The sequence below is a fragment of the Mandrillus leucophaeus genome, unplaced genomic scaffold (assembly GCF_000951045.1).
Source record: "Mandrillus leucophaeus isolate KB7577 unplaced genomic scaffold, Mleu.le_1.0 Scaffold551, whole genome shotgun sequence".
NCBI lineage: Eukaryota > Metazoa > Chordata > Mammalia > Primates > Cercopithecidae > Mandrillus > Mandrillus leucophaeus.
In genome coordinates, this window is record NW_012105931.1 from 492,503 (window position 1) to 511,509 (window position 19,007).

The window sequence follows — 19,007 nt, forward strand, 5'->3', positions numbered from 1 at the left end:
TGGAGTACAATGGCAGGATCTCAGCTCACTGCAACCTCTGTCTCCCATGTTCAGGCGATTCTCCTGCCTCAGCCTCCCGAGTAGCTGGGATATACCACCATGCCCAGCTAATTTTTGTATTTTTAGTGGAGACGAGGTTTCACCATGTTGGCCAGGCTAGTCTCAAACTCCCGACCTCAGGTGACCCGCCTGCCTTGGCCTCTGAAGGTGCTGGGGTTACAGATGTGAACCACCGCGCCCGGCCTTTTTTATCTTTAAAACATACAAACAAGTTTACAAGTCATTCCATTTACAATCAACATTATTGAAGTATGATTTACATTAAATGAATATCCATTTTCATTAGTTTGATGAGTTTCGACAAATATAAACACACTTGTAACCACCACCACCACCATGATTAAGGTAATAGAATATCTCCATCGTGCTCAAAGAGATTCTTCATGAGCCTTTCTAGTCAGTCCCCCCATATCCTGGTCCTAGGCATCCACTCATAGACTTCTTCATTGTAGATTAGATTTGCTTCTCTAGGATTTCAAGGAAGTGGAATCATAGAAGTGTGGACTCTTGTGTGTGTGTTCTCTTTTATATAGCGTGATGCTGATAAGGCTCTTCCAGACCGTTCGTGTCTTGGGGTTTTGTTCTTTTGTATTACCGAGCAGCAGTTTATTAGATGAACCATAGCTTGTTTATCCCTCCACCTGTTGATGGACAGGGATTTCTTAGATAGGACTTTAGATTCACTGATCTTTTTTTTTGCAGTGTCTAATATGCTGTTAATGTTAAGTATATCTAGTAAACTCTTCATTTCTCTTTCTTTCTTTCTTTTTTTTTTTTTGGAGACAGGGTCTTGACCTGTCCCCCAGGCTGGAGTGCAGAGGTGTGAGCACAGCTCATTGCAGCCTTGACCTCCTGGGCTCAAGCAGTCCTCCTGCTTCAGCCTCCTGTGTAGCTGGGACCACAGGCTCATGCCACCATGCCTGGTTAGCCTAAAAAAATTTTTTTTGGTAGAGATGGGATCTCAGTTTGTTGTCTAAGCTGGTCTCAAACTCCTGGGCTCAAGCAATTCTCCCACCTTCCAAAGTCCTAGAATTGTAGGTGTGAACTGCTGTGCCTGGTCTCATTTTTGATGTTGTATTTTTTATCTCTGAAAGTTCCACTTGATTATTTTTCATAACTTCCATTTTTTCTCATGTTCATAGTTTCCTGTAAGCACATTTATTTTAGCTTTTCGAACATCCTTATCTTCTCTTCCCACCATCTTTATTTTTTCTGGGTTTGTTCTCTTGACTCATTTTTATCCCTGTTCTGGGTCACATTTTCCTTCTTCACATGTCTAATCATTTTTGTTTGGATGCTGTGGCTACTGGGATTTCCCCATTGTTGAGTTCTAGACTTTGTTTTTGCTTTTTAAACTTTGGCATGCAGTTGGGTTACTTGCAGTTCAGATTGATCCTTTCAGGGCTTGTTTAAGCTTTCTTTGGGGCAGGGTTAGAGTAGCTTTAAGTTAGGCCTTTTCAACAATAGCGTTGTGACATTTTGGCATTCTCCAACTAAGTGACATTTTGATAATTCTTTGTTGTGGACCCTGTCCTTTGCATTGTAGGTGGTTTGCAGCATCCCTGGCCTCTTTCCAGTGGATGTCAGTAGCACTCCCTCCTCCCACCATTCTTGCCAACTAAAGATGTCTCCAGATTGCCACATGTCTTCCTTGGTCTCGAGTGTGTAAAATTATCACCTGTTGAGAACCACTGCTCTAAGGCTATTTAGCCAGACAGTTACTGCAACCTTTCTGGGGTGTCTCCTGAGAGCTCCTAGGTGTTCAGCAGGGATTCCGTTGTCTGACTGATCAGAACTTGAATGTTTCCCAGGCCTCTGAGAGTTCTGGAGATTGTTATCGCTCATGCACCCTTTGCTCGGCTTTACAGAGTGTTACCCTCTGTGTGTGTGAATGTATTAACACAGACCCTAGAGGACCCCTGTGCAGCATTCTGAAGGCTTTTTTTCTGTGTAACTTCCTCTCTGATTCTCTGCCTGGCAAGTTCCAGCTGCTTCCATTCCCTGAACTTATTTCCTGTCTAACTCAGCAAGACTGCCGTGCTCTGCGTGACCTCTTACCCTGTACTGTGGTCTGGAAAGGGTCTCCTGGCTGATAGCCAGAGCAGGGTAAGGGTTACTTGGTTTGTTTCCCTTCTTAGGGAGCAAACTGTGTTGCCTCTTGCTCAACATCTGAAAACACTTGTTTCTTACATGTTGCCCAGTTTTCTAGTTGATAACAGCAGGAGGGTAAGCCTGATCCCACTTACTCCACGATGGCAAGAGTGGAGATTGGTTTATATTTTTTTGAGACAGTCTCACTTTGTTGCCTAGGCTGGAGTGTGGTGCTGTGAACACAGCTCACTGCAGCGTCGACTTCCTGGGCTCAAGTGATCCTCCTGCCTCAGCCTCCTGAGTAGCTGGGACCACAGGCAGGTGCCACTACACCCAACTAGTTTTTTTTGTTTTTTTAAAATTTTTATTAGAAACTAAGTCTTGTAGCTGGGTGTGGTGGCTCATGCCTGTAATCCCAGCACTTTGGGAGGCCAAGGCAGGCAGATCACCTGAGGTTGGGAGTTCGCAACCAGCCTGACCAACATGGAGAAACCCTGTCTCTACTAAAAATACAAAATTAGCCAGGCTGGTGGCGCATGCCTGTAATCCCAGCTACTCGGGAGGCTGAGGCAGCAGAATTGCTTGAATCTGGGAGGCAAAGGTTGCGGTAAGCCGAGATTGCGCTACGGCACTCCAGCCTGGGCAACAAGAGCGAAACTCTGTCTCAAAAAAAAAAAAAAAGAAAAAGAAAAGAAAAACTAGGTCTCGCTTTGTTGCCCAGGCTGGTCTTGAGCGCCAGGCTTCGAGCATTCCTCCTGCGTCAGCCTCCCAAAGTGCTGGGATTACAGATGGGAGCCACTGCATCTGCCGAGATCATTTATTCTTGAAAATCCATCCATTTTGACGGCAAGGTTGGCCGTGCAGTGTGCTGACTCTGCCTCCAGGCAGCATTGTTCACATGCACCTCTGCTTAGGCCAGACCTCACATATGATTTCTTATTTAAAAAAAAAAAAAAAATTTTTTTTTTTTTAAACGGAGTGGCTCTGTTGCCCAGGCTGGAGTACAGTGGCATGACCTTGGCTCACTGCAACCTCCACCTCCTGGATTCGAGTGATCCTTCCACCTCAGCCTCCTAGGTAGCTGATATTACAGGCATGCACCACCACCCGGCTAATTTTTGTATTTTTAGTAGAGATGGGGTTTCATTGTGTTGGCCAGGCTGGTCTTGAACTCCTGACCTCAAGCAATCCGCCTGCTTCAGCCTCCCAAAATGCTGGGATTACAGGCGTGGACCACCACGCGTGGCCAATTTCTTAATACTTTTTCTTCATAACACTTACCACTGCAATCATTAAATCATTATGTAGTTATGTATTTAATGTCTGTACCCCACCCAGCTGAGGCATCCTGAGGTCATGCACTGCGTGGGTTGTATTAACTATTCCATTCTGTTATTTGCTCAGGGCCTGTCATGTAAAGGAGTTCAGTTATTTTTGTTAAGTGAGTAGATCGTCAGTCGTGCTTCATCCATAATCCCTTGTAAATGCGACTTTGTTTCCGATCCTGTAGCGTGATAAGTGACTTCCTCATTGCCAGGTTGGGTGGCCTTTCCTCTGCTTTTCCTCTCTAATCACTGTGGCTTTGGTACTTCTGCCATTCCTTCCTTCTTGAAACTGCCTGGACCTTAGTGACATCTCTTCATCTTGGTTCTCCTGTGTTGTTTTCTTTCTGCTCCAAATGTGTGCTTTCCAAGGTTCTGCTCTCAGCCCTTTTTAAAAGTGGCATCTGAAGTGTCCTGTTCCCCAGAGCTGGATTACGTGCTGAGGCTTGCGGAGAGCCAACCCAGGGAGCAGCGTGTGTTCATCCGTCTGTTTCGTTCATTTGGTAAGGGCTTAGGAAGCTCCTGGGGTGGCTACCCGCTTCTTGAGACAGTCTCACTGTATTGCCCAAGATGGAGTGTGGTGGGGCAGTCTCAGCTCAGTACAGCTTCTGCCTCCTGGGTTCAGGCAATTCTCATGCCTCAGTCTCCTGAGTAGCTGGGACTACAGGCATGTGCTGCCACACCTGGCTAATTTTTGTATTTTTAGTAGAGACAAGTTTTCACCACATTGGCCAGGCTGGTATTGAACTCCTGGCCTCAAGTGATCTGCCCACCTTGGCCTCAAACTGCTGGAATTATGGGTGTGAGTCACTGTGCCTGGCTCTTGATTTTTATTTTAATGAAACAATTTGGACTGTAAAGCATTTTAAGTTATGTAATTGGTTTAAACATTTAGGAGATAAAATTGGCAGAGTAGGTGATCAGTGGGTTGTAGGGTGACAGAAATCAAGAATTTATCTAGTGTGTGTTCACTTACGGGGCACTAGACCTTGTTGTGGGCACTGGGGTACAGTAGTGGACAGGCAGTCAGCGGTCCTGCTGTCCTGGAGCTAGTAAATGATGCTTTGGTTCCTGGACTGTGTGACTCATTGAGGCAGAAACCCTGGAGGGAGGAGCAGGTGTGTTAGGTGGGGTGGGTTGGATGAGTTTTGGACAGTGTATTCCAGTTAGAGTTTGGCATGACATCAGAGAGGATGGGCAGGGCTACTCGGGAGGGTGGTCTCAGTGGCAGAAGACAGAAGTTTTTTCTTAAGCTCCTCCACTGATACTGTCATGGAGCACAGGTGAGCTTCATAGGAAGTGTGCGTGTTTTTTTTAATCTTCATCATCCCAACCACCACCACATGAGACAGCCCATTCACCCACTTTACTGGTGAGGCAACTGATGGTCAGAACTAAGGGCTCAGGGATGGGAAGTGAGATCCAGGCCAGGCTCCAGCCTCGAGCTCGAGGTTCACACTGTCTCTGTTGTGCTCTTCTATCAGCTTATTTCTTTTTTTTTTTTTTTTTTTTGAAATGGAGTCTCACTTTGGCCCAGATTAGAGTGCAATGGCGCAATCTCAGCGTACCGCAACCTCTGCCTCCCGAGTTGAAGTGATTCTCCTGCCTCAGCCTCTCAAGTAGCTAGGATTATAGGCACCCATCACCACGCCTGGTTAATTTTTGTATTTTTAGTAGAGACAGCGTTTCACCATGTTGGCCAGGCTGGTTTCAAACTTCTGACCTCAGGTGATCTGCCCATCTCGACCTCCCAAAGTGCTGGGATTACAGGCGGGAGCCACCGTGCCTGGCCCCCGTCAGCTGCTTTCATGTTTCTCTTTTTCTTGTGTCATCTGTGAGACTTGTGCTCTGTTCAGGGGAGATGAGTGGGCTTTGTCAGATTATAATTCATGAGGCATTAAAAGTGTTTACAGTTAATTCTCCCTGATGAATAGCCCCTTCCAAAGTCTGTTTTGGCTCTTGGCTCATTAAAAATTATAATTGTAGAAGTAGCAGTACGTTACTGAGATTTAGAAAACAGTTAACAGAAGAACCCTCCCAAATCCTACCCTCCTCTAAAATCCTACTGTCCTAAAACAACTGTTATTTAAGAGATTGTTTGGTGACAAGGCGCTAAGTTCATTAAGGGGATTTACCATAGTGATCTGGGGATTCTAAGTCATGGATCTCAGTTTTGGCTGCCAGAGCTGTACTCACAGTAGCTGGAAGATCATCAAAGAACCTTGCTGTCTTGCTTTGGCTTTCCCTCCGTCTCCCTGCAACCTAAAAGTATTTGAAGTACCAGCATTTGGTTTTTGCTTTTCAAATAATTTTTCTAATTTAGTGGTTAATAGTTTGTTAATTTATATCTCTCTAATTGCTAATAGGGATGAAAAAATTTCCGTATGTTTGATTTCTGTTTTGAATTGTATGTTTATATTTTTACCTGGTTTCTTTTTGTGTGTGTATTTTTTTCTTTTTTTCTTTGAGACAGAGTCTCACTCTGTCGCCCAGGCTGAAGTACAGTGGCACGATCTTGGCTCACTGCAACCTCTGCCTCCCAGGTTCAAGTGATTCTTATGCCTTAGCCTCCTGGGTAGCTGGAGTGGCGTGTGCCACCACACCTGGCTAATTTTTGTATTTTTGGTAGAGATGGAGTTTCGCCATGATGGCCAAGCTGGTCTTGAACTCCTGGCCTCAAATGATCCTCGTGCCTTGGCCTCCCAAAGTGCTAGGATTACAGGTGTGAGCCACCGCGCCTGGCCAATTTTTGTATCTTTTGTGGAAATGGGGTTTCGTCATGTTGCCCAGGCTGATTGCAAACTCCTGAGCTCAAGCAATCCATTGGGTATTTTTAGTTTTCTTATCATTTTTTCCAGGTCTCCCTCCCAATATTAAACATACAGAATAGGTGAAAGAGCGGTACAGTAAACACTCATGATCCCTTACCCTAGATTTAGCAGTTAGCATTTTGTCATACATTTTACATATGGATTTTTTTTTCTTTGCTGAACCATTGGCAAATCAGTCGCAGACATCCTGACGCTTCTGAATACCTCAGCATGTGTGTGTGCTTTTAGTGTGATGACCCCTTAACCACTTATTTTTCCCATATTTGCTGTAAATATTTTTCCTAGTCTGTTGCTTACGTCCGACTCTGTTTTCTTATGTTTTTCAGAGGGTGACATGCCGTGCCGTGCCAACATCCTGGTCACAGAGTTGTTTGACACAGAGCTGATCGGGGAGGGGGCGCTGCCCTCCTATGAGCACGCACACAGGCATCTCGTGGAGGTAGTGGACAGAGGGCTTCCTCAGACGTGTCTGGTCTCAGCCAGCTCACACAGCACTCACTCATGCACCGTGTTCCACACAGTCCAAGCTCTCAGCACCTCTCATGCACCTGGGACACCCCTCTATTCCTGGGGAGCTGTGGTTCTCCTCACTTGTGATTTTCATGTCCCTTGAATGCCAAATCTTAATAGGTTAGAGTTGAAAAGCCAGAAACTATCTTCAAATTCAGTTCAGTTCAGCAAATATTCTCCGGAAGGCGATGCTTGAGCTGTCAATCCTGAGAAGTGGTCGGGTGTTGGCCTGGCAGATGGAATATTTCTGGTAGAGGAGAGCAGCATGCGCTAGACGTGAGGCTGAATCGGTGCGGTGGCTCCGGAGCCTGCTTCGGATTTTGTGCTGTGTGGGAGGCAGGAGAGATGGGCTTAGCAACTGAGGTTAGAGAGCTGGGCAGGGGCTAGATGGAGCGGGGCTTGGGGGCCATGCCCAGAGGGTAGCTGTCATCTAGAAGGTGGGGTGGCGTCGTAGGAGGATTTGAAGCAGAGGATTGATAGCAGATTTATGCAGGCAGACATGTGCAGGGCAGTTGGGGTATGGAGCTGGAGGTTGCGGGTGGGTTAAAAGGCTGTGGAGTCATCCAGACGCTGTGGTGCAGTGGGCCTCAGCCAAGGGCCTGATGGGTGGTCCCAGGAGTTGGTGGTCCCTTAGATGTAGAGGTATTGATGCCAGGGTTTGGGCACCTCAGAGCACAGGAAGAGGGGTAGCCTTGGGAAGGTTGGAAAGTGGTGAGGGCGATTCTTTTTTTTTTTTTTTTTGAGACGGAGTCTCGCTCTGTCGCCCAGGCTGGAGTGCAGTGGCCGGATCTCAGCTCACTGCAAGCTCCGCCTCCCGGGTTCACGCCATTCTCCGGCCTCAGCCTCCCGAGTAGCTGGGACTACAGGCGCCCGCCACCTCACCCGGCTAGTTTTTTGTATTTCTTAATAGAGACGGGGTTTCACCGTGTTAGCCAGGATGGTCTCGATCTCCTGACCTCGTGATCCGCCCGTCTCGGCCTCCCAAAGTGCTGGGATTACAGGCTTGAGCCACCGCGCCCGGCCAAGGGCGATTCTTAAATGGTTTAGACAGTTTGAGCTCTCTAAAAGTCAGCCAAGTAGAGAGACCCAAGAAGCCCAGAGATGCATGGATTTAGTCAGTGAAGAGGGCGTGGTTGAGGTCACTGGAGAGTGTGGAGGGAGAAGGTCCAGACCAGGGAGTCCCCTTGTGAGGTGGGGCAAAGGAAGGACACCCTGGGGAAGGAGGCGGGAGCGAGTCCAGTTAGAGTGGCATTTCTCTACCAGACCAAGGTTGGGAGACGCCTCACGGGGAGGCCATTTGTGCTGCTAACCTTTTACCATGTCCGGAGCAACCCCCACAGCAGAGAATCATTTGGTCCAAGAGGCTAGTGGTGTCATGCGGTGAAAGCCACGTGGGTAGCAGCTGTGAGTGTGCTCTTGTCGAATCCCTGTTGTCTGGTGCATGGAGGATGTGGAGTGGATGCATGAGCTAGGAGGAAAGCTGGACAAGGAGCGAGAGCCACAGCCATGGGGGCTGAGTGCACAGCAATGCCCAGTAGTGCCAGAAGGCTGGGCAGCTGAGTGGGCACCATGGTCCATAGGGCTTTGCCACAAGGAGGCTCTTGTTTTGGTGCTGTGCAAGAGCGGCACTGAAGGGATGCTGAGCCCAGAGCCAGGATCACTGGCCAGCAGCAGGACTTAAAGCATTTAAGAATGCCAGGTAGCCAGGAACTTAGCTGACATAAGTCATTTTAGGCACAGTGTGTATTCTTTTTGAAATCTAGTACCTTTTTTTTTCCCTTTTCCAAGGGCATAGGGCTGAAAACAGTTCACTATTCTAATAGTATAAGGTGTTGGGCATTACTGAACCAACCTCATGTTAAGGAATAAACCTCTTTTGATCAGTGGGAATTACTGTGGGTCTGAGCACCTGATTTTTGTTTGGTTTTGTTTTTTAATACAAACTTAGGAAAATTGTGAGGCCGTGCCCCACAGAGCCACCATCTATGCACAGCTGGTGGAGTCCAGGAGGATGTGGTCGTGGAACAAGCTGTTTCCCATCCACCTGCAGACCAGCCTTGGAGAGCAGGTCATCGTCCCTCCTGTGGACCTGGAGAACTGCCCTGGCGCACCCTCTGTCTGTGACATTCAGCTGAACCAGGTGTCACCAGCCGACTTTACAGTCCTCAGCGATGTGCTGCCCATGTTCAGGTACCAAGGAGCCACCATAGGTGATGGCACTTTAAGACATTTGATGGGAGTTGGGTCTTAGGAAGTTCTTTTTGCGTGGGAAGGAAACCTAGCTGCTGTCACCTGCCTCGAAGGCAAGAGTCTTTGCAGCCAAATGTCATTGCCAGTGAGGTCACTGTAAAAGCTTAAAAAATGGGAGTGTGTGAGGTTAAACTCTGCTTACATTCTTGAATATTATTCCTCAGCATAGACTTCAGCAAGCAAGTCAGTAGCTCAGCAGCCTGCCATAGCAGGCAATTTGAACCTCTGACATCTGGCCGAGCTCAGGTGGTTCTCTCGTGGTGGGACATTGAAATGGACCCTGAGGGGAAGATCAGGTGCACCACGGCCCCCTTCTGGGCACACTCAGACCCAGAGGAGATGCAGGTAAGAGCAGCTGAGCATGTGCCCTGTCAGGAAACTTGTCCACTGCTGTTCATGGGAAAGTAGCAGTTGGACCTTAGACCCATGAGAATTTAGAGACAGGAGGACTGTGTCAGAATCAAAGACAAAAGTTTTTAAAACGCAAGCATAGGCTAGCTGTAGTGAGGTAGCCTTTCCAGGGTGAGCTTATGGTCAGCACCCATGGACACAGTGGGCAACAGAGAAGTTGGCTGTTCTCTCCCCCTCATCATGATGCAGCTCTCCTTAGATACCACCGCTCAGCCTCTGAGTAATCCCAGGGGGCTCCCATCAGCTTGGAATAGAGAACTACGGCCTCACCTTCTGTGGCCTCAAAATCTACTTTCTCCACCCCGATAGAAAGTAGGCAGAGGGCATGAAAGACAGAAAAGGAAATAGAGATGACGGCGATAGTTGCCCACTCTCCCTCATAATAAGAGAAATGCAGTATTAGCTGTTCACAGCACCTGTGCTCCCAGCCTCTCAGGAGACTGAGACAGGAGGATTGCTTGAACCCAGAAAGTCGAGGCTGCAGTGAGTCGTGATTGCATTACTGCACTCCAGCCTGGGCAATAAGATGAGACTCTGTCTCTAAAAAAAAAAAAGAGAGAAATGCAGCTTTCAACTGCAATGATATATCATTTTCACCTATTAGTGAATAAAGTTTAAACAGTTTGCAAGCACACTGTTGGTGAAGCTCAGGGAAAAAGCAGGAAAGCCAGTCGTCAGAATGTCTCAGGTAGAAAGCAATGCTGCTTCCAGACGTGGGGCTGTGGCTGGATTTGCGTCTGTGCAGAATAGTTGTGTCCAGCCCTGGTTTAGTAGAAAAAGGCCAACCTAAAGGCCACTAGCAGGGATCAAGTCCGTTATCCTTTCAGTGGGTGAGGTAGCTCTCTGTGCACTGATGTGGGACAAGCTTCAGGGTGGATTATTACCTGACACAAAAATAAAGGTGCAGAATGGTGTGTCGTGTGGTAGCACTGGTGTTGGTAAAATTAGGAATATGTGTGTTTATGAGTGGATAGTTGTCTGGTGTACATATAAGGATATCTTTGGAAGAATTCCCAGAAATTGGTAAAACTGACTGCATCTGGGAATGGGGACTGGAGGTTAGGGGTAGAAAGGAAACATATTTTTCACTATGCGTCCTTGTATATCTTTTGAATTTTCTGTTATGTGCTTGTGTTATTTACACCCCCATCCACCCTCCCTCCCTCTCACACTCAAAGGAGAAGAAAGTGGGAAAGATTTGTCATCATTGCCTGATGGGTTCTTCCCACCCACCGTTAGACAAAACCAATTCGCTGACACCATGGCTTTGCAATAAAGAGTTTAACTGACATGAAGCCAGCCACACCACGTGGAAGACAGAGTTATTACTCAAATCAGTCTCCCTGAAAATTCACAGGCTAGAGTTTTTTGTTTGTTTTGAGACGGAGTTTCGTTCTTGTTGCCCAGGCTGGAGTGCAGTCGCGTGATCTCAGCTCACTGCAACCTCCACCTCCTGGGTTCAAGCGATTCTCCTGCCTCAGCCTTCCAAGTAGCTGGGATTACAGGCATGCGCCACCACGCCTGCCTGATTTTGTATTTTTAGTAGAGATGGGGTTTCTCCATGTTGGCCAGGCTGGTCTCAAGCTCCTGACCTCAGGTGATCCGCACCGCCCAGCCTCCCAAGGTCCTGGGATTACAGGTGTAAGCCACCGCGCCCGGCCCAGGCTAGGGTTTTTCAAGGACAGTTTGGAAGGCCAAGGAGTCCACTTCTGGGTGGAGTCATCAGACAGAAATGTAAAAACCCAAAAAGACATTTCAAAGGGTCAATCTTAGGTTCTACAAGGGTGGTGGTATCTGCAGGAGGAGTCAGGGAAGGTTGCAGATCTTGTGACCTAATAATGGCTTCACCCTAGTGGAATTCAACCTCCTCTCATCCTCGTAACCTGATGATCTGAAAGATTAAGTTTTAGTTTAATTTTGGGGAAGGGCGGTTATCATTTAAAGTATTAATCGACTGGGCTTGGTGGCTGACGCCTGTAATCCCAACACTTTGGGAGGCCCAGGTGGGTGGATCATTTGATGTCAGGAGTTCGAGACCATCCTGACCAACATGGAGAAACCCCACTTCTACTAAAAATACAAAAATTAGCCAGATGTGGTGGTGCGTGGCTATAATCCCAGCTACTCAGGGGGCTGAGGCAGGAGAATTGCTTGAACCCATGAGATGGGAGGTTGAAGTGAGCTGAGATCATGCCACTGCACTCATACCTGGGTGGCAGAGTGAGACGAATAAAAAATAAACTATTAACCAAATGTCTCCCAAAGTTAGCTTGGCCCAGACCCAGGAATGATTAAGGGCAGTTTGGACGTTAAAGCGAGATGGGGTTGGTTAGTTGAGATCTCTTTCACTGTCATAATTCTCTCACTGTTTTTTGCAAAGGCAGTTTTGGTTTCAGGGCCAAGAAATAGAACCTGTCTCTACCCAGGAGCGCCTTAGGCACCATCCTTTGTTCATGGTCCAGCCTGCCTGGCCTTAACCGCTGGCTTTGTTTTAAATGCCCACCTGCTGGTTCTAGGTGGCCACAACATTGACTTCCTGGAAGGCTTTAGCAGCTTCCCCTACCCCATTCCCAGAATTACTGTGTAGGCGGAAGGGTCATGACTGCTGGGGGATTGCTGTCAATCAGCGTACCCGTACCGACAGCAGCATGTGAGACTAAGAAGTATGTGAGCTTTAGAAGTATGTGAGCTTCTTAGTCTCCCCTCCACCTTCCAGGTGCCTGGCCTCAGGTGGGTATGTGTCCAGCCAGGGCATGCGTCCAGCCAGGGTGTGCCAGCTTCCCTCTGCAGGCTGTATGTGTGTATCACTCTGAATTCACCCACAGAGTTGAGATTGGCACTGCACCACATTCTTCCTAAGACTGTGTTGCAGAATTAGCGTGAGAATAGTGTTAAAATGTTAGGACTTTTGGCCGGTGGCTTGCTCCTGTAATCTCAGCACTTTGGGAGGTCAAGGTGGGTGGATCATCTGAGGTCAGGAGTTCAAGACCAGCCTGGCCAACATGGTGAAACCCCGTCTGTACTAAAAATACAAAAAACTTAGTTGGGCATGGTGACAGGCACCTATAATTCCAGCTACTTGGGAGGCTGAGGCAGGAGAATCGCTTGAACCCGGGAGGTGGAGGTTGCAGTAAGCCGAGACTGCACCATTGCACTCCAGCCTGGGCAACAAGAGTGAAACTCCGTCTCAAAAAAAAAAAGTGAGTACTTTTAGTTTGCATATCTTCAGAACACTACTATGTATTTTTTCTCCTTGAATCCTCTTAGTAGACAAACCAGGTAACCACAACCGTAGCCAGCCCGGGACTCAGCAGGCTCCAGGGATTAGAGCAGGACCTTGTGTCCGGGAGCACTAGAGCGGGTCCTGCCCCTGGTCTCTTGACTGTGGGTCTTGTGTCGTTTCTCTACCAGCGTTGACTTTTGGATTGGAAATCTGAAAGCTGCTAATGAATCTTCCTCATGAATTCATCAAACTGCTTTGATCCTAAGTATACTTAGCCTGTCCCACCTTGGCACAGTGGGTTCTGTCACCAGCTGTTCGGCGTTAGGACCCAGGAGGTCCCTGTGGTGGGAACATGGGAAGGACATGATGACAGGGCAGTGCCATGGGAGCCTAGGAGGGCTTGGGAAAGGGTTCTCCTGTCTTCTTCACATACTTTTGCATAGTGTGGGAATGAATAAAAGGTTTAAAAGAACCTGTATTATTCCTGTTACTGTTTATTTTTCCAGAACATATCTGGTCAGATTTTCATTTTCTAGTTTTTATGTTCAAGTAGGCGTCTTAAGTGTGTGGGAATGTCATTCTTTGCCTTTTTGTTAAATTCAAGACCAGGCAGGTGGGTACGTTCCTTACCTGTGCTCTTGGAGTCCCACAGGGCAAAGTTTTTCTTCGTTCCTGAAGGTAACAGGATGAGCAGGCAGTTGTCTCATCAGAGTTGAGCCAGGCATCTCCTGTTTTTGTTCGTTAGAGACAGGGTCTTGCTCTATTGTTCAGGTTGGATTGTAGTGGCACCTCTTAGCTCACTGCAGCTGTGAACTCCTGGGCACAAGCGATCCTCCCACCTCAGCCTCCTGAGTAACTGGGACTACAGGCATGTGCCACCATGCCTGGCTAATTTCATGTTTTTTGTAGAAATGGGGGTCACCGGTGTGTTACCCAGGCTGGTCCCATACGCCTGGCCTCAAGCGATTCGCCAGTCTTGGCCTCCCAAAGTGTTGGATTTACAGGCATGAGCCACCGCGTCCAGCTGGCATCTACTTTTTAGGACAGTTCTTCCTTTTTCAAAAAGAAGCTTAACAATTATGAGAGAAATAAACCTCATTATATAAAATAAAAATATCACTCATGGTCCTCCCTTTCACTCAAAATAGCTCCCTTTCTTTGGTCCCTCTCCAAATGCGTGGGTGTCGTCGGTGCTCATCTCTGTTCCGGGCCTTCAGCAGCAGCATTTAAGATGTCTGTCCGTGTTCTGCACGAGGGCTTATATCCCGTTCTGAGCCCTGGCCATTTGGGTGGGTTCCAGTTTTTGCTGGTATAAATAATTCTGTGACTTGCATTTTTATGGGAATATAACTCTTTTCTTTGTTTTTTTTTTTGTTTGGGTTTTCTTAGGATAAAATCCTGTATGTGGGCTTTGTAGTAAGGACTAGCACAGCCTATTAAAAATTGACTCTGGATCATTGTCAACCATGTTTCACAATTTAGAATCTTCGGTTATTTAAATACTTCAATTTAATTCAAAGAATAAGCCAAAACCTTTTTGTATTTTCCCAACTTTTTATTTTGAAAAATTATCAATCCACAGAATAAGTGAAAATGAACACTGGTAGTCCCTTTATTAATTTAAATTTACCAGTTGTTAACGTTTGCCACACCTGCCTTGTCTTTGTCTTCTGCTTCTCTCCCTGCATCTCTCGGTACACACACACTGACACGCACACACACGTACACGCACACGCTCGCGGAGTTTTTTGCAAAATCATTTGAAAATAAGTTGCAGACATCTGACACTTTACTTTTAAATACCTCAACACATATCTCCCAAGAATGAAAACAGTCTACAACATAAACGAAACACATGATCACACCTAAGAAAAACAGTGGTTCCATAGTATCATCTAACATATGGTTCAAAATAAAATTTCTCTGTTTCCAAAAGTCCTTGATAGCTTTTGTTTCCTCAGTCTACAATCCAGTTAGGTGTAGTGCATTGCATTTGACTGTTCTGTAAATTCTGAGTATGTTAAAGCCTTTGGAGTGTGCGCCATGGGACTGTTCCGAAAAGGTTCCCCTCAAACCACGAGGTTTAAACCGTCGTTTTTTCCTTCAAATGAAACATTTGGCACAGCCCTGCGTGTTGAAGAGACAGCTTTGGTGCTCCTCTGATGGGGTGGGGACTGGAGCCTGCACTTGTCCCCTCCCCTGAGCCACTCTGGCAGATCGCTGCCCTTGGCCACATTGTGTCTTCCTAAAGCCAGCAGGGTTCCCACAAACTTTTGGGCCACTGGCCTCTGAGTTTAGAGTTTGTTTCTTTATCTCCTTGGCCACAATAGCCAGCTGCAGTCTACATTGTGGATGCCTGAAAACTGGCAGTTCTCTGGCATTTGGCTCCTGGATTAGAAGCATTGCTCATGCCGCGGCATGTTGACAGCTGACTCTGTTTCCCGTTTCAGTGGCGGGACCACTGGATGCAGTGTGTGTACTTCCTGCCACAAGAGGAGCCTGTGGTGCAGGGCTCAGCGCTCTGCCTGGTAGCCCACCACGATGACTACTGCGTGTGGTACAGCCTGCAGAGGACCAGGTACGCCGAGCGTCGTCGGGGTGGAGGATGAGCCTCTGAAACTTGTATGTAAATTCCCCATTTACAGACCCTCTGGAGGCGCCAGTGGGTTGATTTGTGTCTGGACGGAATAATATAAGAACAAAGATTTGTGACCGATGTGTCAGTGTCCATTCGTGTGTACCCAGGAGAGGCTGTCATGGGTTGCTGGAATCTGTTTAGAGCAGATGCGTAGGAAAAGTCTGGAATTAGCGGGTGCTATAACTTCTTATGCCAGCTGGAGACCAGTGTCCAGATTCATGCCCTCTAGAGACCTGTGGAGGCGCCCATAGCCCACGTCTGTTCATCTCCTGGTCTAGCCCTGAAAAGAATGAGAGAGTCCACCAGATGCGCCCCGTGTGCGACTGCCAGGCTCACCTGCTCTGGAACCGGCCTCGGTTTGGAGAGATCAATGATCAGGACAGAACTAATCGATACATCCAGGCTCTGAGCACCGTAAGTGTCCAGCCCCTTGGCTGGTTGTAGGGGATAAGGGAAAAAGAAGTTTGTCCCATGAGCCCCAGCACTCTGCTTATGATTTGCTAAGTTTCTTTCCTGTGTCCTCTTGTCTCTGAATGGCTTCAGCGAGCGCCTTCTGGGGCGGGCACTGCAGCAGAAAGCTGGAGACCTGGGGCTACTCTCTGCTATACTGGGAGAGCCTCTGGCTGGGCTCCTGCTGGATGCCTTCGCCTTGTCAGGCACAGTCGTTACTGTGGGTGGTCGCAGTGGATTCGGCCACCCCTCTCCTCTTTTCATGAGTTGCCACATTTCTCCAGTTTTCTAAATGTAGATCTGATCATGGGACTCTCCTGCCTGAAAACCTTTGCTCCTTGCTACCTGTAGCAGGGGACTCGGCCTGGGGATTATAGATGGGGCTTAGAGGGAGGGTCTCTTGAGGCCCTTGGGGGTGTGTACAGAAATAAGTGTGCACGTGTGCATTTTGGAGGATGGGGGAGGATCCAAGCCATCCTGAGTTTCTCTCAGAGGGATCTGTCACCCAGAAAGGCATCCCTGCCTTTGGGAAGTCAGTTGTGAACCCTCGAGCCTTGGAGGCCCTTAGCTGTCTGTGCTGTCACCAGACAGGGAAGAAGCCTGTTGTCATGGCCTGGGAGGTGGCCTGCACGTGGGGCAGCCTTCAGCGGGGCCTCTAGGCTGGGTTGAGAAGTGTCTTTTCTGACAGTGGGGACAAGTGGGGAGACGTGAGCGAGGCGGGCGTGTTTGAGGCTGGGGGTGGTTACTGCGTGAGGACACAGGGGTATGGTCTGAGGTCTGGGCAAGCGGGGTGAGAAGGGATGCATTTCTGACAGCTTACCAGCAGGAATCTTCTGGCAAACTGGAGGAAGCCCTGTGCTGAGGGTGCCCGTTCCCCGCAGGTGCTGAAGCCAGACAGCGTGTGCCTGTGTGTCAGCGATGGCAGCCTGCTCTCCGTGCTGGCCCATCACCTGGGGGTGGAGCAGGTACAGACGTGCACCCTTGTCAGCCTCCTGAGGTGGGCTCGTGAGTTAGGGCGTTGTGTGGTCCGGGTGCACAATTCTGTGATCAAGGCTCTTTGCAAGGGCCACTGTCGTGGGTGCAGCATGCTCGGGTTAGGGGCTGGGGTTTATTGCCTGTGCGTGCAGGCAGGCGTCAGGCTGCTGAGCTGGTGCTCAAGCTGCCCCAGGGAGGGAAAGAGTGCAGGGAGGGTTATTCAGGTGTGTCATCTGCCTTGGGATGGTCTTGTCGCATTTTAATCTTTAATTTCTTCTCTGTTAAGTGAATATCTTACAACTAATAGCATGGTGTTCCCTTTAGGTATTCACAGTCGAGAGCTCAGCAGCTTCTCACAAAGTGTTGAGAAAAGTAAGTGAGAATTGTTGTTGCTGAAATAGGAGAGGACCTGTGGGGTCTGGGTTGATGGCTTTGAAGTGGCATTGGCCCGGGGGAACGAAGGAGTGGCAGCTCACTTGCACCCCTGTGTTGTCTTGGCTGCTGCCTGGAGAGCAGCCAAAGGCCGGGGGGCTGTCAGTGAAGTAGAGGCGGAAGGCTGGGGGGCTGTCAGTGAAATAGGGGCGGGCATTCGCACTCTGCTTTGTTGTTGTGTGTCTGAAGCTGAGGCTTTTCTCCTCACTTCACATAAAGCTGCTGTTGCGGTAGAACCGAGTGTAGGGCGTGTTTCTGGGACATCCGTGCTGAGGGAGCCGGTGCTCACAGCCTGATGGGAGATGTCATTTCTCTCCCTGGCCAGTAACTGGTTTCATTTCCTCTCCAAAGGGGAACCCCCTTCACCAGAACTCCAGGCCCGCACTGAGTCCTGGTGTGCGCCTGCGGGAGAAATTTCTTCTGCTTTCATCACATTCTGCTCCTGATCTCATCTGTGGTCTATAGGATGCCCCCCAAGGAGAGAATTTCCACAAAGCAGATAAAAGTGGTGCTCCAGAACTATTTGCCAGAAAATTCAAAGCGGAGAATGCAACTTGGAGAGATTTTTTTTCCTGACAAAAACAATAGTATGAATACAGTAATTTCATGATTTTCTTTCTAAGATCTTCAAGGCTAACCACTTGGAAGATAAAATTAACATCATAGAGAAACGGCCGGAGTTATTAACAAGTGAGGACCTGAAGAGCAGAAAGGTGAGTAGCGGGAGCCTTCTGGCCGCGCTGGGCTGTGTTAGGGTAGGCGGCACGGCACTGAAGTAGCCCAGGCCCCACCCCATCCTTGGGGTCTCACAGCGGGTCCTCCACGTAACCTTACCTCCTAGGAGCTCCCGCTGTCAAGGATGTAGTGAGGCTTTCATGGAGCTGCCTGGTGAGCAGATGGTTGCACTGCTCTTTTTTTTTTTTTTGAAAACGGGGTCCGGCACTATCGCCCAGGCTGGAGTGCAGTGGCACGATCTTGGCTCACTGCAGCCTTGACCTTCCAGCCTTAAGCGATCCTCCCACCTCTCCCGAGAATCTGGGACTATAGGCATATGCCATTACGCCCGGCTAATCTTTGTATTTTTCGTACAGTCAGGGTTTCATCATGTGGCCCAGGCTGATCTTAAACTCCTGGGCTCATGCGATCTGCCAGCCTCAGCATCCCAAAGTGCTGGGATTACAGGCGTGAGCCACCACACCTGGCTGTACTGCTCTTAGCTCAGCCTCATCTCTGCTCCTTCCTGTCAGGATAGAGCCTCTCTCTTAGCTTTCCTAGGAGCAGAGCATGTCCTTTCCTCTCCACCGCACTCCTGTCTTCACTCCCCGTCCATGGCTTCCTGCTGCAGTCAGGCTTCCAGGCCCTGAAACTGCTTCTGCCAGCAACCTCGTCGTTACTCCCATGGTCTCCCTGCAGGCTTCATCTACTCTACCCGCTTGTCCTTGTGACCTGGGACTTCTTCCTGTGCTGGGGAAGTCTCTTTCCGCTCACCTTCCTGGCTGTCCTTCCCTCGCGCTGCTCCGTGGCAGTCTCCCCGTGTCCCCCACTTCTCCCTACTGCATCCTTTCTGGTAATCCTGTTCCTTCTCATGTGTGAGTCAGTGACCATAAGAGCCGGCCTTCACTCGTTGCAATTGTGGATTCAAATCTCATGTCCAGCTGCTATCCTGTCACCTTTCCTTGGATATCCCACAAACCAGACTTATCCAAAGCAGAGCTGTCATCTTTCATCTTTCCTGCCAGTCTTTTTTTTAAATAACAGCTTTAGGCCGGGCGCGGTGGCTCAAGCCTGTAATCCCAGCACTTTGGGAGGCCGAG

At 48.6% G+C, this 19,007-nt stretch overlaps 1 protein-coding gene across 2 annotated transcripts in view; it reads left to right on the plus strand.

Moving 5' to 3' along the window:
• The window catches only part of PRMT7 (protein arginine methyltransferase 7), a 53,457-nt gene that overhangs the window by 26,473 nt on the left and 7,977 nt on the right, over positions 1-19,007 (plus strand). For both annotated transcript variants that reach the window (XM_011997992.1, XM_011997993.1), the window contains 8 exons: positions 6,631-6,743; positions 8,763-9,004; positions 9,229-9,409; positions 15,149-15,276; positions 15,615-15,750; positions 16,668-16,751; positions 17,086-17,133; positions 17,817-17,906. In XM_011997992.1, coding sequence (XP_011853382.1) covers positions 6,631-6,743; positions 8,763-9,004; positions 9,229-9,409; positions 15,149-15,276; positions 15,615-15,750; positions 16,668-16,751; positions 17,086-17,133; positions 17,817-17,906 — 1,022 coding nt within the window. The remainder of the gene's footprint in view (positions 1-6,630; positions 6,744-8,762; positions 9,005-9,228; positions 9,410-15,148; positions 15,277-15,614; positions 15,751-16,667; positions 16,752-17,085; positions 17,134-17,816; positions 17,907-19,007) is intronic.